The sequence below is a fragment of the Syngnathus leptorhynchus genome, chromosome 5 (assembly GCF_054491065.1).
Source record: "Syngnathus leptorhynchus isolate UIUO chromosome 5, UIUO_Slep, whole genome shotgun sequence".
In the NCBI taxonomy this organism is placed as follows: Eukaryota; Metazoa; Chordata; class Actinopteri; order Syngnathiformes; family Syngnathidae; genus Syngnathus; species Syngnathus leptorhynchus.
Window position 1 is genome coordinate 12146961 of NC_141199.1, and position 16538 is coordinate 12163498.

Consider the following 16538-nt stretch of genomic DNA (forward strand, 5'->3'; position numbering starts at 1 on the left):
GGACGAAGCCGTGTGGCTCTCTCCTCCCTCTCCCAATGTTGTCACGCACATGTATCTATAAATGGTTCATCATGTTTTTAATTGAGGCACTACTGCTGGAAATAGACCAAGCACGAATTGCGCTAGTAATGTAATGTTAAAAGCCAAGTGCAAATCCTCACACGTTCCCATTAATGCGTCTCCCAAACTAGACACCGAAGCTCCGAGCATGCTAAAAAAGCAACATGGCCTCTCGGTGTCTTAGATACTGCACGTGATTATTTGGCTACTTGGAAGTCCTGCAACTGAACTACAGTGTAGGACGGATGTCCCCCATTTTATCCCCTTGGAGAAGACGCCTAAATAAAGCATCAGGTGAGGCCTGTTTGTATGTGTTGTCTCGCTGTCTCTCCCTCTCAATGTGACTTGCTTTTTGAGTGTGTCACTATGATTTCCTTCGTATGAGTCTTATTTTTTATGTATTTTTTCCCGGGTAAAGTCTTGAAAGATGGAATGTGATCACTTGCATCAATAACAACACCGTAGCGGATGTGGAGATGCAAAATATTCCCCAGCCCTGATTAATATTGTCAGCTCCAAGAATGATTCATAGCCAATGCATTGTGTTCTGTGCCAATAATACACCACCAACTTTTCATATCAAAAAATTCTCTGTAAAATTAAAAGCGCCTACAGGCAAGGTTCATTTTTAAAGTCGATATTATCAGCTAGTTTAGGCAAGGCAAGGCAGCTTTATTTATGCAGCACATTTAATACAAAAGATAATGCAATGTGCTTCAAAAAGTTACAAAATAATCCAAGATGTCTAAAAGGAATATCTTTGAGCATTCAAAAAACAGTAAAGTCTGGGTTCATGAAAGTGGACAATATTCTTTGCAGAGGTTTGATAAATGTTGTGCCAAGTTATCAAAAAAATAAAACACTTTTTTACCTTTTTAATTCAGTACACTTACCAATCTTTCTGTTTTTCTACTTACTAAATGTATTTCAGCTCCGCTGCGTCTCTCTCCCCCCCCCCTGTCTCTCTCTCTCTCCCTATCTCTCCCCGACTCTCTCTCTCTTTCTCTTTCTCTCCCTCTCTCCCTCCTCCAGCGCCTCTCAACCAGACATTGTGGACTGCAGCGCTTTGACGCACCAGTCTTACTCAGTTGGATTGTCTTGTTGCGCTCAGCTCTCTGGCGGACTTGAGTCCTCCTTCACGTTACCGATACCACAACCGGTACCTGTGACCGACTGCCAATCATTCAGAAACAGTACGTCCACATCACCTCTTCTTAGTCGTTTTTTTTTTTTCCTCTTGTTTTTTGCTGGACGGTGGTTTGAATTCATTATCACAAGAAAGCTTTACCTGGAGTATGCGCGTGTGAGGCAGTGCATGTGCGTGTGTGCAAGGGGTGCACCTAAAGTGTGTAAGTGCGTGAGGCTTCTGTGGATCAAGACAAGGAGGATCGAGGTACCAGGGGGTTCGGCCGCTGCATGCCGCGGACATGTGGAAGTTTGTCCCGCTGTAGCGCAGCCAGAGTCGCTCCACCGCCTCTCCGATCTCCCTTCTGGGAGACCCCGCTCCCGGTTTTTAAATCATCGCATCCCCCATGAAGGAGATCCCAATGTAAATTTAGGACGTGAAATTTTAGAGACGACGAGGAGGACGGCATCCCGCTGAGTTTGCTGAACACTTTCCAGGATCTTTTTCATTCTCTTGCTATTTTGCGCCTCACTTTTGCACTTGCCGCAATGCCGGGAGCCCTGCTGGTGGCCGTCCTGGCCGTCGCTCTCTCCGGCTGGGGCGCAGTCGGACAACCGTGCCCGACTCAGTGCTCCTGCACCGGGACCACAGTGGACTGTCACGGCCAAGGGCTCCGCAGCGTGCCCAGGAATATACCCCGTAACACTGAACGACTGTAAGTGCATACTTTGACTCCAGTTTAAATGCACGGAAAAATATCAAACCGTTTGAATTATTTGAAGATGGATGTCTTCATGAATAAACGGACTTTATCTGAACAAAAATGTCACCACCCAATATTTCATAAAGCAGTAAGGGGAATTTCATTTTCTGACAAATCATCTTGTACATAATTTCTATTGACGTGTTAAAACGCCCACCAAAATATGCTTTGACCGTGGGGACCGGCGAAGGGCCATGCATGCGTGATGTGGTCGTGTTTGGTGGTTTTGCACTGTTGCATTAACGCTGCACCCGAGACCACATCGGTTTTGTCTGCAGACCAGTCAGTTAATCAAAAACGGATTTGGAAGCCAAGTGGGCTTTGAGTTAAACAGGCTGTATTCTATTAGAAAAAAAGATCAAATTAAAACTGGCCCTGCCTACAGTGCAGCGGCAACAGCCCAAGCTATGCTTTAATGACATTTAGATGCGGGCCGCTGTGCAAGTTTTAGAGAAAAGAAATATTCGACAGGCTGCATTATTTTGGACTGTTTCTTTTTCAGGGATCTGTACGCTAACAACCTGACTAAAATCACCAAGGCCGATTTTGCTGGATTGAGGAATCTGCGCGTGCTGTAAGTGCTTTTTGTTTTTCTTGAGTTTTTTTTCCCTATAACTCCGTCCTTTTGCACTTGCACTTCTTTTTCTCGTCCACTTACCCGACGCGCAATGCGCCAGACTCCAAAAGGGGGGTCTGGTCGCTTTAAGTGAGTCATGCATGTGCATTTTAACATATAGGCACCTGTTCATCTGTAGTGGTGTGTGTGTGTGTGTGTGTGTGTGTGTGGGGGGGGGGGGGTATTTTCAACAGCGGGGCCCTCGGGGGCCCTATGTGCTGCAATGATTAACGCGCCAGCGAGGAAGTGATGGAGGTTGAGCAGAAAAGAAGGTTGTCATTACGCGCAACCACAAATGAAGGGATGACTGAGGGGAGGGTGAAAGTGGGGGATCGAGTCAAGTAAGAACATGTGCGTGTATTTGCGCGTGTGCGACTCAACATTCAAAAGTGAATCGCAGCGGAGACACATTGTTCGAATTCCTCAGGAGATTATGTCCTTGTTGAGGACATAAAGTGTGTGCGCTTGTGCGTGCTTGCTTCCGTTTTCCGGGTGTGCACCTTGTGTTTGTCATGTGATTGCATCAAAATGTGTGCTTGTGCAAGCGGGCTTGGTCAGCATTCTGGAGTAAGTGAATGAGTAGTCAGAGCTAGAAGGTTAGACACGGACTAAATTGGATGATAGATGAGTCTGCGTTGAGTTTTAAAGTAAATTCCAGGCGGCGATCGACCGCCTGCTGATTGTCTTTTCTCCCTGATGCTGTTTCAACAATCTATCACTTTTCATCTCCATCAATCTCTTTCTTTTTCACACCCACAGCAACCACTTTCATCTCAGAGACCAATCTCTTGTGACTTCTTGTCAAACTTCTTTTTTTTCTGACTCCATTAAGACACACTCGCCGTACTCATTTGGACTTCCGATAGTTTTGGGGTCCCTCCATTACACACTATCTTACTCTTTTATGCTTTTCCCTACAGGCAGCTTATGGAGAACAAAATCACCACAATCGAGCGAGGAGCATTCCAGGATCTGAAGGAGCTAGAGAGACTGTGAGTGACATTTTTTTGTGTGTGTCAAAATAATAAACAGGTGCAACTCAGGCAGTGGCCATTGAGCCACATTTTTTTTTAGCATAAATTATGTGTGTCTGTATTTAAAATCTGTAGCAAAATCGCAAACTGTCTTCACTTCTAATAACATCGATAGGAAGTTGTTGTTTTTTTCATTGAATTTATACACATGACTTTACCTGGGACATGCCCCAAATCAGAAAGGCCAATCTGGGGATGAAGATATTGAGCTGCAAGTTAGCAGCAGTGAAAGGTTGTTGGGGTGCGATGGTGCATTCGCTGGTATTTAGCATCCAACCCTTCGACAGTTATGGCATAATTAAGCCTGGGTTGTCTGAAAGCGCCACAGCGAGTCTGGCATAGAGACAACAGCAAGAGGGAAGGGGGGGTGCGGACCCCTGACTGGTGAAACGTCCATTGTGTGGACTGTCAACCTTGCTTGATGTTTGAGCAACTTGTATATATCTAAATGTGTGTGCGTGTGTTGTCTGACCAACAAGCAACGACACACTGGAATGCAGTCGACGGAGTCAGACGGGGTCTGGAGTCAAGCTTTTAAGACGTGTTGCAAAATGCAGCGTATGCATCGACAAAGCCGCAGACCAGTATCAGGGCACATCCTTTGAATCAATTTAGAAGTCAATCACGACTTGAGCTAATCTCCTTAGCCCCCCCCCCCCCCCCCCCCCCGAATCTCAAAGTCCCTGTAACGTCAATTTGGAGATTTGTTTCTGAATACATTATAAATGATTGACGGTAACCTATTGAAAACATGGACTGAGATCTCAATTGTGGAGATATAACCTAAGACCTGTTTGGGTTACATGACGGGGCCCCCAGTGCACAAAGCAAGGTCCGTTAAGGAATTTTGGTATGTGTCCCAGGACCCCATCAAACACAGAACAGCGATTGTGAGCCAGACCCTCTTTCACGTCAAACATCAGTGAACAAAACTTTCTTGATAGTGGAGGCTGTAATAGGATCAAAATTCAATTTCCCTTTACGCAAACAGTGCACAGGCTGACTCAATATTTTCCCGTCATCGTCATGTCGTGGCTGTTGTGTTGCTCCCAGAATTGCAGAAATTGAGTTTACATATAGTTAAGTGAGACTGACCTCTTTTATGTACTGGAGTCTAATCTAAATAGGATTTTGTGGGCTATCCCATTTTGTTTCCTGGCATACAAAAAGGACAAGTCCCCCTTAATATAGCGCATCCAGGGTCAAACTGACCTGCTACACGACTTCTACGCTTAAAACAGACAAGTGAACAAAGAGCGTAGTCATTTCATGTTGTCTAACAGGATACGCTTGTTTCTTTGTTCGTTTGGTCTCCGAAGGCAACAAACAGCTAACTTTCTGACACGACATGGTTCTTTCTTTTGCTCCGCGTAAGGGTCTCCAACTGTAATTCACCATCTTTGCCGTTGCATGTTCACAAACACAATGATGGAGCCAGTCATCAATGCCCCCCCGCTGCTGCCGGACAATGGCACATCTCCCAAGTCTGGAGTCTGGGGGCCGATTTCAAAGGCCTCCATCCTCCAGGAGGCAACAGGGAGCCTGCTGGGCACCACTGGCCATAGGAGAGGCTCCTAAGCTGGGGTGATGAATCCACACTGACTACCCCCCACCAGGCTGGAAAACGTTCCCCCTCCTTTTTTTTTTTTTTTCTTAGTGACAGGCCCTGCAGGGCTTAGCCCGGGTGGGGTCAGGTGTGGGCCAGTAGCTGGAGGGTGTGGAGGTGGGGTGTAAGGAGGTGTGCAGGAGATAGGCATGTCACAACATACACGTGCACATACACTAACACCCTCGCATGTGCATTTTCTTTCGCAAGGCAGCACTGTCACTATCGGTTGGATTCTTCTCCCTACAAAACACGCACACGCACACACACACACACACTTTCTTCTCCCCCTTTCTTGTGATATTTTTCAATACCCGCCCGTCTCGCTCGCTCTCTATTTCCATTGTCCCGCACATATCGGAATGTCACACATTCTCCCCTGCGGGTAGAAAAGGATGGCGACGACTTGATCCTCTTATCATCATCTAACATTTGAATAATATACGGTGGCTGTCCAAAACCTGTGAACAGTCACACTCTTAAGTAAGAGACTCTAATTATGGGATTTCGGAACACATTAGAGATGAATGATAAGATAACTAGCCAGTAATTGAGTGATCACATGTCAAATATCAAAGTGACAGTGGTGAGTACAGTAATTGCCCGAGTATTATTACAAGTCTTGAAATGCGTCTATCAAGAGAGATTACACAAGATTGAATGTAAGTGATTATGTTGTCATGTTTTGACACAGTAAATAGCACGGAATCATTTGTCTGTCATGGATACACAAAATAATTTCGAAATAATATACTGTACTTAAATCATTCGCTGGGGCTTTGAGTGATAGCGTTGTTGCAGTTGGTGGCGCGTGTGTGTGTGTTTCGTTTATTGAGCAGCAGAGCCTGAAATTACTTGCGCGGCGTGCTCCTTTGTAAAAAGGCATTGGAGATAGATTTCCCTTTTGGGCGCACTGCAGCAGCCAATTTTTTTTGTTTTTTTTTTGTTTGCTAAACACTTGTTTGCTCATATCAGACCTAATGAATTTGAATGATGCTTGCTGGTCAAAGCCTGGATGAAGAGACTGAATGCAAAGATGCTATCTTTGAGATCAGATAAGATTGGTTGAATCTTGAGTGCAATGAAGTCTCTTTTGACTCACGAGGGAGGGAGGGAGACATGGGCCACAATATTAGGGACACAACACAGACTAATTGGCTCCAGTACAAGAGCTGAAATTGATCAAAGGCCATAATGCTCAGTTAAGTCATTTTACAAGAAAAAAAAAAGTTGTAGTGTGTGACAATGTGTAATTTTATGAGAACATCGTAATTTTTTTATTATCACAGCCCATTTGTTTTCAGAACAAATATTTTTTTTTAGCCCATCCAGTTCTTATTTGGCTCCTGCCATGGGATTTCCAAAAATTTACGAGTTTGAGCTTTATTTAACTAGAATCTTGTAATAACTTGTTTTCACATGAGGTTCTTTTTTTACGCAACATTATAATCCCTGTTTTCCTTTTTGTCACCCAGATTCTCAGTACTTGTACAGGTGTGCCAGAAATTGTAGTGCTTGTGCATGCTGACATTCAGAGAAATGTTTCGTAAAGGGCCTTTGGCAATCACTAGCTTGTGTGCATTTGTGGTAGATGGTATTTGTTGGTCCAAATTTTTATGTGTTAACAACACTGCTGGTTTTGGCGTTGTAATAATTGCTTTCCAGGATGATTTGTTTGTTTTCCTTGTCGGCCACAGACTGCAACTCACTTCATATCAGCGAGGCTCTGAAGTGTGAAAACCGACTGTGTGTGTGTTTAATATGTTTTTGAATGCTCGGCCACACAAAATGCCGCAATGTGTACGTGGGAGCTTGTGGGTATTTACTGTGTAGTTTGTGTCGCTCGAGCATCTGTTTATGAGTGCAAGGATTATCGCCAAGCTGCAGCGAGACATTCACTAGTTGCAGGAGACTCTCACACCTCCGACTTGTGTCTTCATCCGCTTTCGGACACACTTTGCCCAATGGTATATTTTTGGGAAATAAAATTTGATTGTGTTTTTATACCATATAGTGATTTTTTTCTTTCTGGCATTTTCATTTATTTTGCTAGGATGAACTAATTTGATATGCAAGTTAATTATTTGTTATTTCTGACAGCCTACGAACATATCTCGTGTTTTCCCACGTGAGTTCTTCTGATTATTAGGGGTCAAGCGTGTATCGGTGCAACAGATTGGTTTGCATCTTCATTCTCTGACAGCATCACATCTATTTTAAAAGGATGAGCTCATAGCACTTCTCCTCCACACCTTCATCTGCAGCCTCAAAAATGTCCTCGGGGGAAATGTAGCCCATCGAACGGGCACTCCCGGGGATAGGCAAGACCTGCCGGGATTGCGGGGGTCTCTCTGCGGGATGTGGGGCTCTTAGCCTCTTAGCCTCCAGAGCAGCTGTTAAGGGAAAAGGGGTGAATAATTTAGAAACATACTTCTGCTAAATGTGAAATATTTATAATAGGGCTCTGGCGGAACTGCAAATGTGAACCTGTGTGAAGATGTTTGTCAGTAGGGATGCGTCCAAAGGGGAGGATTACGAGTCCCCTTCCAAATTAACATGGGGTAATTGACGGCCCAGGTACCTCCTCGAGTTTTGAGGTCACGTTTTTACGTGGACCCCCAATTTCTTTTCCTTTATTTAACTCTCATCCAGTCACGCCTGGCATCTGTTGCTCGGCCTCGTCAATGCGTGTGTGCGTGCGTATGTGTCGAGGTTAAACAGTTTCAGCAGCCTTTCACTCACTGTGTCACTCAGTTGCCTCACTCTCTCTCCCCTGACTCACATCAAGGCACATCCGCCCGTAGACATCAGCACACAAACCTCTTCACTCCACTCAAGCAGGGTTAAATGATCGCACCCACATTATTAAACTCACCCGAGTTCTCTCAACGCTTCTATTTGTACGTGTGTACGTGTGTATGTGTGTGCGTGATGACGGGCTGTTGTGAGTTCTTCCCCTGTGAGGGCCTTGTTTACTCAGTGGGGTCCCTTTCACACATTCAGTAGCCCGGCCAGACCGCCTGTTTGTTTTTCCCACATCGTCTTCTCTTCTCTCCCTTTGTGGCAAAAAGAAAATCTCCCCCCCCTTGCCTACATTGGAACTCTTGTCTTTCTCCCCATGCCTCGCCTGCCTTCCACCTTCTCCACTTTACTATTTGCTTGGCAGCCACGTTACCATCAAGAGTAACCTGGAGTCTGTTCTTTTGTCTACTGTCACCAAATAGCATTAGGTGCACCCGTGCAATCTAACGGAACCCCAATGCACGAGCTGCGTCAATATGGCACGCACACACACGTTTTGTTTGGCTGTTTGTACTGTATGTTAGCAGGCCACTTTGTTTTTGGATGCTCAGACAAGATTACTGGGCAGCACCATTTTTGATTGCGGCATGAAGGGGGGGAATGATTCATCTGTTTGTTACGCGGACTCCATCCTGGTTCATGGAGTTGAACAAAATTTATTTTGGGGCGGTGGTTGGCCTTTGGGGTGTGGCGCATGTCCATTGACAAAATGAGAAATGAAGTCGTCTTATTTTCGTTATCCGGGTTTTTATGCTAAACGGTTGCGTGGTTTTATAAGATGCAATGATGCAGCTTTGGTTGACACCATAAGAATGCAAATTATTTGACTGTTTATGGCTGTCTTCTCAGTGCAAGCTAATGAAAGCTAGTGAGTGTATCCATCCATGAAAACCTAACCTCGTCCCCCTATAAATCATAAACATTAAACTAATTTATAACATCCTCGGTTTGAAAAAAAAAAAAAAAAGTGGTTTCCTTATAGGTGTTTTGTCTTTTTCAGGCGCCTGAATCGGAATAATCTGGCTGTTTTTCCCGAGCTGCTCTTCCTGGGCACAACGAAGCTTCACAGACTGTAAGTCCTGATTTCAGTTCATCACAAAACTGCTATGCATTGTTGTATCAAAGGCATGACATCACTCGGATGACAAATGGCTTGGTGACATTATGTTGATGTCATTTTGGGCAGAATATGCCCAAGAGAATTCCACCCTTTTCACAAATAGGTTACATTAAAAATCTATATCTGTTCCACAGGTCACAATCTAGATAAATGTACTCCATAGTGTCACTGATTTGGACTTGAATTGTTTGTGCAACTCTTTCCAGGGCTCACAATATATTTCTTTTGGGCCAATTCTACACAAATCTGTCTGCATTTTATTACTCAACTAATGTCAAGGGATGGGCCACTTTAACCTTTTACAAATAAATTCTCATCAGTGTAGGTTGCTGCAGATGTGTTGAAATGATCTCCAAACAATCCATTGAGTTCATCAATGGACTACATCTTATAAGCATTCCATTAGTCAAGCAGTAGTTGGATTAAACTGGTTAAACTAGTAGTTGGATGGAACAATTTGTGAACCTTGACCTCAACCCCATCAAACATGTTTGTGATGAACCGAGACAAATACTGTAAACCACCAGGCCCAATCTCGGGTTCGATGTCAGTGATCCCACAAACATTGTTCTGGATGATTGGACAAACATTGCCACTGACGCGCATCAACACGCACACACAAAGAAGAGTGGACGTGATAATAGTGCCAATGGGGAAACCAACAACACATTCCAATAATTGTCACTATACACAAAAAAATGGACTTGGAGTATAGGAGAAGTATAGTTGTTCAAGTCATTGTAAAATAAAATAAAAAATGCTGAAGATTTTTATTTATTATTTGTAAAATTGTAAAATGTTGGTACATTCCAGCAAAAATCATGGAAGTGGATGCCCCAGGTCCGCTTATGCGGGCCACATAAGATGATGTGGCGGGCCAGATCTGGCCCCCGGGCCTGAGTTTGCCACGTTTTACTTTTGACCCATCGATGACTCCTTGTTTTCTTTTACACTCTAAGTTCCAATAGCTATCGTCCAATTACGTTTGTCCATATGTTGCATCTTGCATGGAAACAAACAACTGGAAAACCTGAAATGCCATTTTGGTCTGGTGCTTGTGGAAGCTCACCAACAATGATGTGGTGGAACATGGATGAATGAGAAGGAGTCGTGTGATTTTCAATGACTCTCTATTGAGGCCAGTTCAGTAGCTAATGGAGATTAGCACCCCGACAGCTGCTGTTCACCGTGTGCATGCATGCTCGAGTGTGTGTGTGTGTGCTCATGATGAATCAGGTTTCCCCTCTAAAGTTACATTTGGCCTTTCATGGGTAGTAAATAGTTTTAGTCACAGAAAATCAACAGTTTCATTCAAAGACGTTCGCCGCTGATTGCTCCGGCACCTCTGTCGCAGTGCTGAGCGTAAAACGATCTGTACATCTCAGACTGTGGGAACTAACTACTCGTCGTGGTTGTTTGTGGTTTCGGGGAATAATTATGGTGTGGTATATACGGTGTATATATAGATTTATATATAAATGCAGCTGAATATATTTATCTAAAACAATATTGACACGCTCAGATGATTCACATTGTGTGAAAGTTGTTTATGTTCTGCGGCCGCTCCGGCGGTGCGCTGGCTCGACCTGTCATGTCTGAGGTTGTGTGTCTGTCCGTGCACGCTTGTGTGTGTGTGTTACTCAAGGCCAAGACTTGGCATTTTGCTTAGCGTGTGGGCCAAAAGTAAAAATACATCCCAGTTCTACTTCTCCCCACTCAGCTGTCACAGACCACCGGCCTCTCAGTGCGCAAACACACGTTTGTGTAGCGGCGGCCGTGTGCGTCTCAACCCCCGTAAACAAATCTTTATTCGTCGGGTGGTGGAATCTGCTATGACAAGTTCGTTCGGATAACAATGATCATAAAAATACACAGAAAGAGACAACAAGTATGCTAGTCCACATTGACATTTTTTTTTACCGGCGCCTCTGCAGCCACAAAGCGACGAGCGCGTTCGTCCCAAGTATGGAAGTCATTTATTGTGCATTTCAACTCCAAAGCTGAAGTCAATATTAATTCTTTTGTGTGTTCTTTGACCCCATGCAGTGCTTTATTCTATTTTTAGAAAACATAACATGAAACCCTTGAGAATCTTTACGTGGAAGTGGAACAGTGTTAAGTTTTCTATTGAGGTCAGATGGTATGTGCAAAGTCTTTGCTTCTTCCAACAGTGCTGCTATATATACGGACACTTACTCAACCTACTATTATGAACATTCTTGTTTTCACTCTTGGATTTTAAAACCTTGTGTGTGTTATGCTTTTAATCTTTGCTTAGTGCACTAGTTGAAGGACTCACGTCCCCAATTTTTTTGTAAATTATATACTCGTTCTTTTTTCCCCTCTCTACATCTGCGTAAATGATGTTATTGAGTAAAACTCAATCTGTTGAGGAACTTTGCGACGTACTTTTAAGAGCTACATTTATCACATTAGTTTGCTTAATCTAATACGAGTGCAATCCAGCTGTTTGGATACAAGCAATTAAAAAGTCAGCTTTCCCTTTTTTAAAACGCCGACGTCCTCAACACACACATTGACTGCATGAGGTTACACACATCTGGAGACGCCATGTGGCAGGCAGCACCCCAGCAACCATGTCTCGCTGTATTTGCCACGGCACACACACACACACACACATTCTGTCCCCGCATTCTATTGTCGAGTGCTGAGAACCACAGCTGTGACTGTTTGCTCCGAGGGAGAGCCCAGAGACAGAAAGAGAAGGTGATCGGGTCCAACAGAGCCAGTTCATTAGATGGACTCTGTAAAACATGATGGCCCACTAAAAGATCAGCACCTTTGCCAAGATCCCGGACAACCGCCAAGCCGCTGCGCAAATCACCCGATCGGGCTCACATACGTGTGTGTGTGTGTGTGTGTGTGTGTGTGTGTGTGTGTGTGTGTGTGTGTGTGTGTGTGTGTGTGTGTGTGTGTGTGTGTGTGTGTGTGTGTGTGTGTGTGTGTGTGTGTGTGTGTGTGTGTGTGTGTGTGTGTGTGTGCGCAATCATGGATTTTATGACCACAGAACTGACAAGGTTCACTTCTGGCAACTTTTATGACGTTCTGCTTCTATTAAAACTGTAAAGTAAATGCTTGGGGATTGATGAAAAGAATGGTGCGCTAGATGAAAAGAGAACATTCTTTAATTCCACAAGTCTGGTTTTGTTTCAGTGTGAGTGAGCTCAGATTGATGGGATGTTTGGATTTTATTGTACGTTTTGTTATTTTCCTGCCTTACTTCTTTCCAGTGTCACGCTTATCTTAGATTGTTCAAACATCGCATTTTTCTTTTCGTTTAACTTTTTGGCGGACTGGACTAGGCCAACGCAGCAGGAGTGACTTTGAGATGCACCTGGCGGGGGGGACGATTTAGAAAGTCGATCTTAACCTTACACCTGCTCAGGCCACATCTAAGACAGTCGCTCTGACATGATTCCATTCATAAATGTGTTAAGGACGTCAAAACCTTCTGATCAACTCGTATGTTGACTAGTGACAACTTCCATAAAAGGAAATGCCAAATTGTGGGCTCCCAAATTTCCAAACCCGCGAAACTAGACTTGCCCTGACATGACAATCAAGATGTGCCCCTTTTTATACTGAGCGGACGTGTGGTGTCTACGAAAATAGAGCTCAATGTGTGTGTGTGTGTGCATGTAATAGCGGTTAATCCTCAGCTAAACTGTGCCATGATGAGGCTTTACCAAACGCCATTGTTGCTTAGCAGCCTAGGAGGTTGAACCTTTGTCTTTTGTAAACCCTGATCCCCCCCCCCCCCCACACACACATACACACACTTGCCACCTTGGTCTGGGAACAAGTGGGTGTTCTTGGTATGTCGACACTCGACAGTGAACTAGGATGATGTTTTTTTTCTTGTTAAAGAATATTTTGAAATCAGCAAAAAACTAATCCGGTGCTTTTAGTCGCCACAGAGCTGATGACCTCTCGGGTCCGAGAGAAAGGTGAAAGGTGAAGAATGTCCTAATCAGAACATCTAAGCAGGAGGTAGTATGTCAAAGTTGGAATGTCTTCCTAAACATTTACAATAATGGTGACAAAATTAAATCACAGTTGGTAAAATACATTTCCATTTATTTGCACGTCATGTTGATTCAAAACTTTGAGTGACTTTTGGATTTATTTTTGGATGCTGTCCGATATCCTTGACACTTAAGTGTGATGAATGAAGATATATTTAGTGATTGTTCACATATGATGCACTATATAAACTTGTCATAGTCTCCGTCCAAGAGAATGACTTAAATCCCCCTAAGCGTCTCACTCTCCTTCCCATCGTGAACAAACAGGCCCGCACACTCGCACCAACTCACCACTTGAGTATTCCGTCTCATTTCCTGCCCCCTCCCGTTTCTTTCAATGCAGATATAAAAAATTCTCATGCACACATTCACCTAAAACAAAGGAGCTCTTTTCACATCTTCCCAGCGGATGCTGTCCAAAAGTCCAGAAGTCATTCCGACTCACAGGGAAACATCCAGTTGTACTTTTATTTGTAATTTTTTTTGGGGTAGGTATTTCCATCTGATCTGTTCCCACACGAGGAATCACCTTGAGTGCAAACAAGCTCTTGCAACGTTAGTGAGTCATTCATTCGCCTTTGCATGAGTAACATGATTGACGTCTGAATTGCTCAAGGCCACTCATTCCTAAGAAGTGATTTTGCCATTCATATCCCCAATACAATGCTGCAATTCATTCGCAAGGGATTCGACTTTGCCAAAGCCAGAGTGGCATTATTGAGATGGCACCTGTACAAAAGATGATGTTATACCGATAAAATGTAAACGTGAACTGATGAAAACGCCCTACTTGAATTTGAACAAACTTGATTCTGGATGGGTTTGAAAGAATCCCAGATATGATGGACGAACAGCCGCTGTTGATTTATTTGAACATATTATTTCAATACATGTGTAAAATCCAATATTAGCATTATCTGAACTTCATTAAATGCCGCCCCCACAATATTAGCGGAATGCGTCTCGCAATAAGATGCCGCAAAGAGATCGGCTTGACTATTTCCCCCAAGGGAAATAACGAAAAGGAAATAATCAGTTCCAGAGTCAAACGGTCACTATCACATGATAACATTTGAACATTCTTAACTCCCAAGTGTATATGAAATTGGCATTAAAAATTGCACACTAAATGAATATGCGTAGATGTTCTTCAAAAAGAATGTCCTGTATTTGACGACATTGCTTATCCATCCAAGTAATCTTTTCTGTGTGCATTACCAATAAAATCAGAAAAAATGAAATGCTTAATTATTTCTTCTGAACTGAAGTCTCATGTGACCTCACATGGGATTTTTCCAAGATTTTTCTTGGAAACGTTTTGTTGACCTTGACAGGAGTTTACCGATTCCCAAATGTGAGAAATCAACAGATTTACGATTTCAAGTCATCCAAAAATGATTGATTTACTGCAAATAACGTATCTCTGCTCAGCTATATCTATGTCGACGACATATCGTGGTCGACAGAACGATGACATGCTCATCCTCCAGGTGGCATAATTAACGAGTTTTTTTTTTTTTTTTGGGTAAGCTAATTAATTTGGTTGACAGGTCGATTTTTTTTTTAAATGCACCACACCATAAAAGTAGTCTTGCCTAAAATTACTGCGATACATCACCAATTTGGCGCAGGGTGTGTGACCTGTTGGGTGTGTGTCAGAGGTCAGTCGCTCAAAGGTCATGGGGAGCATCAAATGAGATCTGCAGGATAATGAACATGCCAGGCAGGAGTGGCGGCGAGAAGCAGAGAAAGTTATGCTCCGAAAAAAAATAGGGTAAAGGGGGTGAGCCAGAATGAATGAAGGGTATTTAGGGCAAAGATTAGAGATGTGTTTACTGTCTTAAATGGTGCGTAAAAAAAAGTGGAGAAAGACAATGACGCGTTGACAGAAGCGTTTTGCACATTGTGAGTGAGCTGTAAAGGGGACATGTGGAGAAAGTAAAGAAGTCGAAAAGGAAGTTTTATCAGTCGTCACTGTAGATGGCAGGTAGCCTGAAGTCTGGAGCCTGCATGTCTGTTCCGCACAATTACTCAGGTGTGTGCGGATGTAACTTGAGCATGCATGATATGGAGTGATACCACCAACTCCATGTGTAGGTGTGTCTGTAGGAATGAATACTGGCGTGTTATTAGCGTTTTCCCGGTGCGCTGGCTCCGCCCACTAAGCATCTTAATTGTGTTTGTTTCATGTTTGTCACTTAACGCACTGCGCTTAAGCTCATTATGCAAGGCGGCGGGCGGGGTGCACAGTAGCAGGATGTGCTCGCTCTGCTCTGGCTAGCCTCCCTCTGCACGCTATCTGCAGGTATGGATCCACACGCAGCGCCTGTTGATGGATGTCCGGGCCAGCTCGATGAGTTATGGGAAGGATTATGAAGTAATCAGGACAATTTATCATGCATGGCTCCTCGACTCACCCGTATCGCATCCACTCAGCAGTATTGACCTCGGTCTTATAGCTCTAGCGCTCTAATAAAGTGTTGAGATTCTCTTTTAAATGACCCAATAATCAGCGTGTAATTAGTCATTGGAACAACACTTAGGCCTTATCACAGGAGCAGATAATATTTTGTGTGAATGTGGTTGCAAGTTATTGTTTGTCTTTATGTGCCTGTAACAGCTTGGATTTTTTTCCTTTGGTGGGCGGGGCAAGGGTATTTCAGGGGATACAAAACAAAAATGTCCAAATCCATACAATTCTTTAAAAAATTGCTATTAAAGATACAATATATGTTCCTTTTGGGGGACGGGTGAAAATTGCAAAGTACCCAAAAGTAATATCTGGCCTGGCACCTGGAGCATCCAAGAGTATTTCAAGAGGGGCAGTGCCCCAGCGCCCCACCTCTAGTTCTGCCAGTGCTGCCTGTGATTGGCTCTCCTCTCGCCCAAAGTCAGCTGCGATTGGCTCCAGCTCCCCTGTGACCCTAATGAGGACAAAATGTGTCGAAAACAGATCTTTCAGCAGAACAGAGTAATAGAAGTCAATGTTGAACATCACACTCCTTCCCCGGCAACACGGAATGCCCTTCCACTTATTCTTTGTCTATGTTGTTTATCCAGAAGAGCGGCGCCGGAAAAATATTCCGAAAAATGCCGGCTTTTCCCGGCAGTGTTAGAGGGGCAAACGAGGGCAGTCACTGTGAAAGGAGAAATAGTTGCGTTGCTGTCAATCAGTCAGCAGACCTAACATGGCCGTCTCTCTCCGCCTGCGGGTGCCGGCCTCCTCCCTCTCCTCTAATCCTCCATCTTGGCTACATGTCAAGCCGCCTTGTCCAGTTGCACAATATCCCCCCTCCAGGGCAGGCAACTGCATCGCCTCTCTGGCTCCATTAGTGCCACTCCACAGGCATAGTCGGCATTCTCCA

At 44.0% G+C, this 16538-nt stretch overlaps 1 protein-coding gene across 3 annotated transcripts in view; it reads left to right on the plus strand.

Annotated features, from left to right (window-relative positions):
- The first annotated feature begins 1734 nt into the window (after positions 1-1734).
- slit2 (slit homolog 2 (Drosophila)) overlaps positions 1735-16538 on the plus strand; it is a 61875-nt gene continuing 47071 nt past the window's right edge. Inside the window, exons 1-4 of one of the 3 annotated variants that reach the window (XM_085912141.1) lie at positions 1735-1901; positions 2452-2523; positions 3486-3557; positions 9008-9079. In XM_085912141.1, coding sequence (XP_085768267.1) covers positions 1735-1901; positions 2452-2523; positions 3486-3557; positions 9008-9079 — 383 coding nt within the window. Of the gene's footprint in view, positions 1902-2451; positions 2524-3061; positions 3213-3485; positions 3558-9007; positions 9080-16538 lie in introns of those variants that run through there. The other 2 variants (XM_085912139.1, XM_085912140.1) reach the window with 2 other exon arrangements.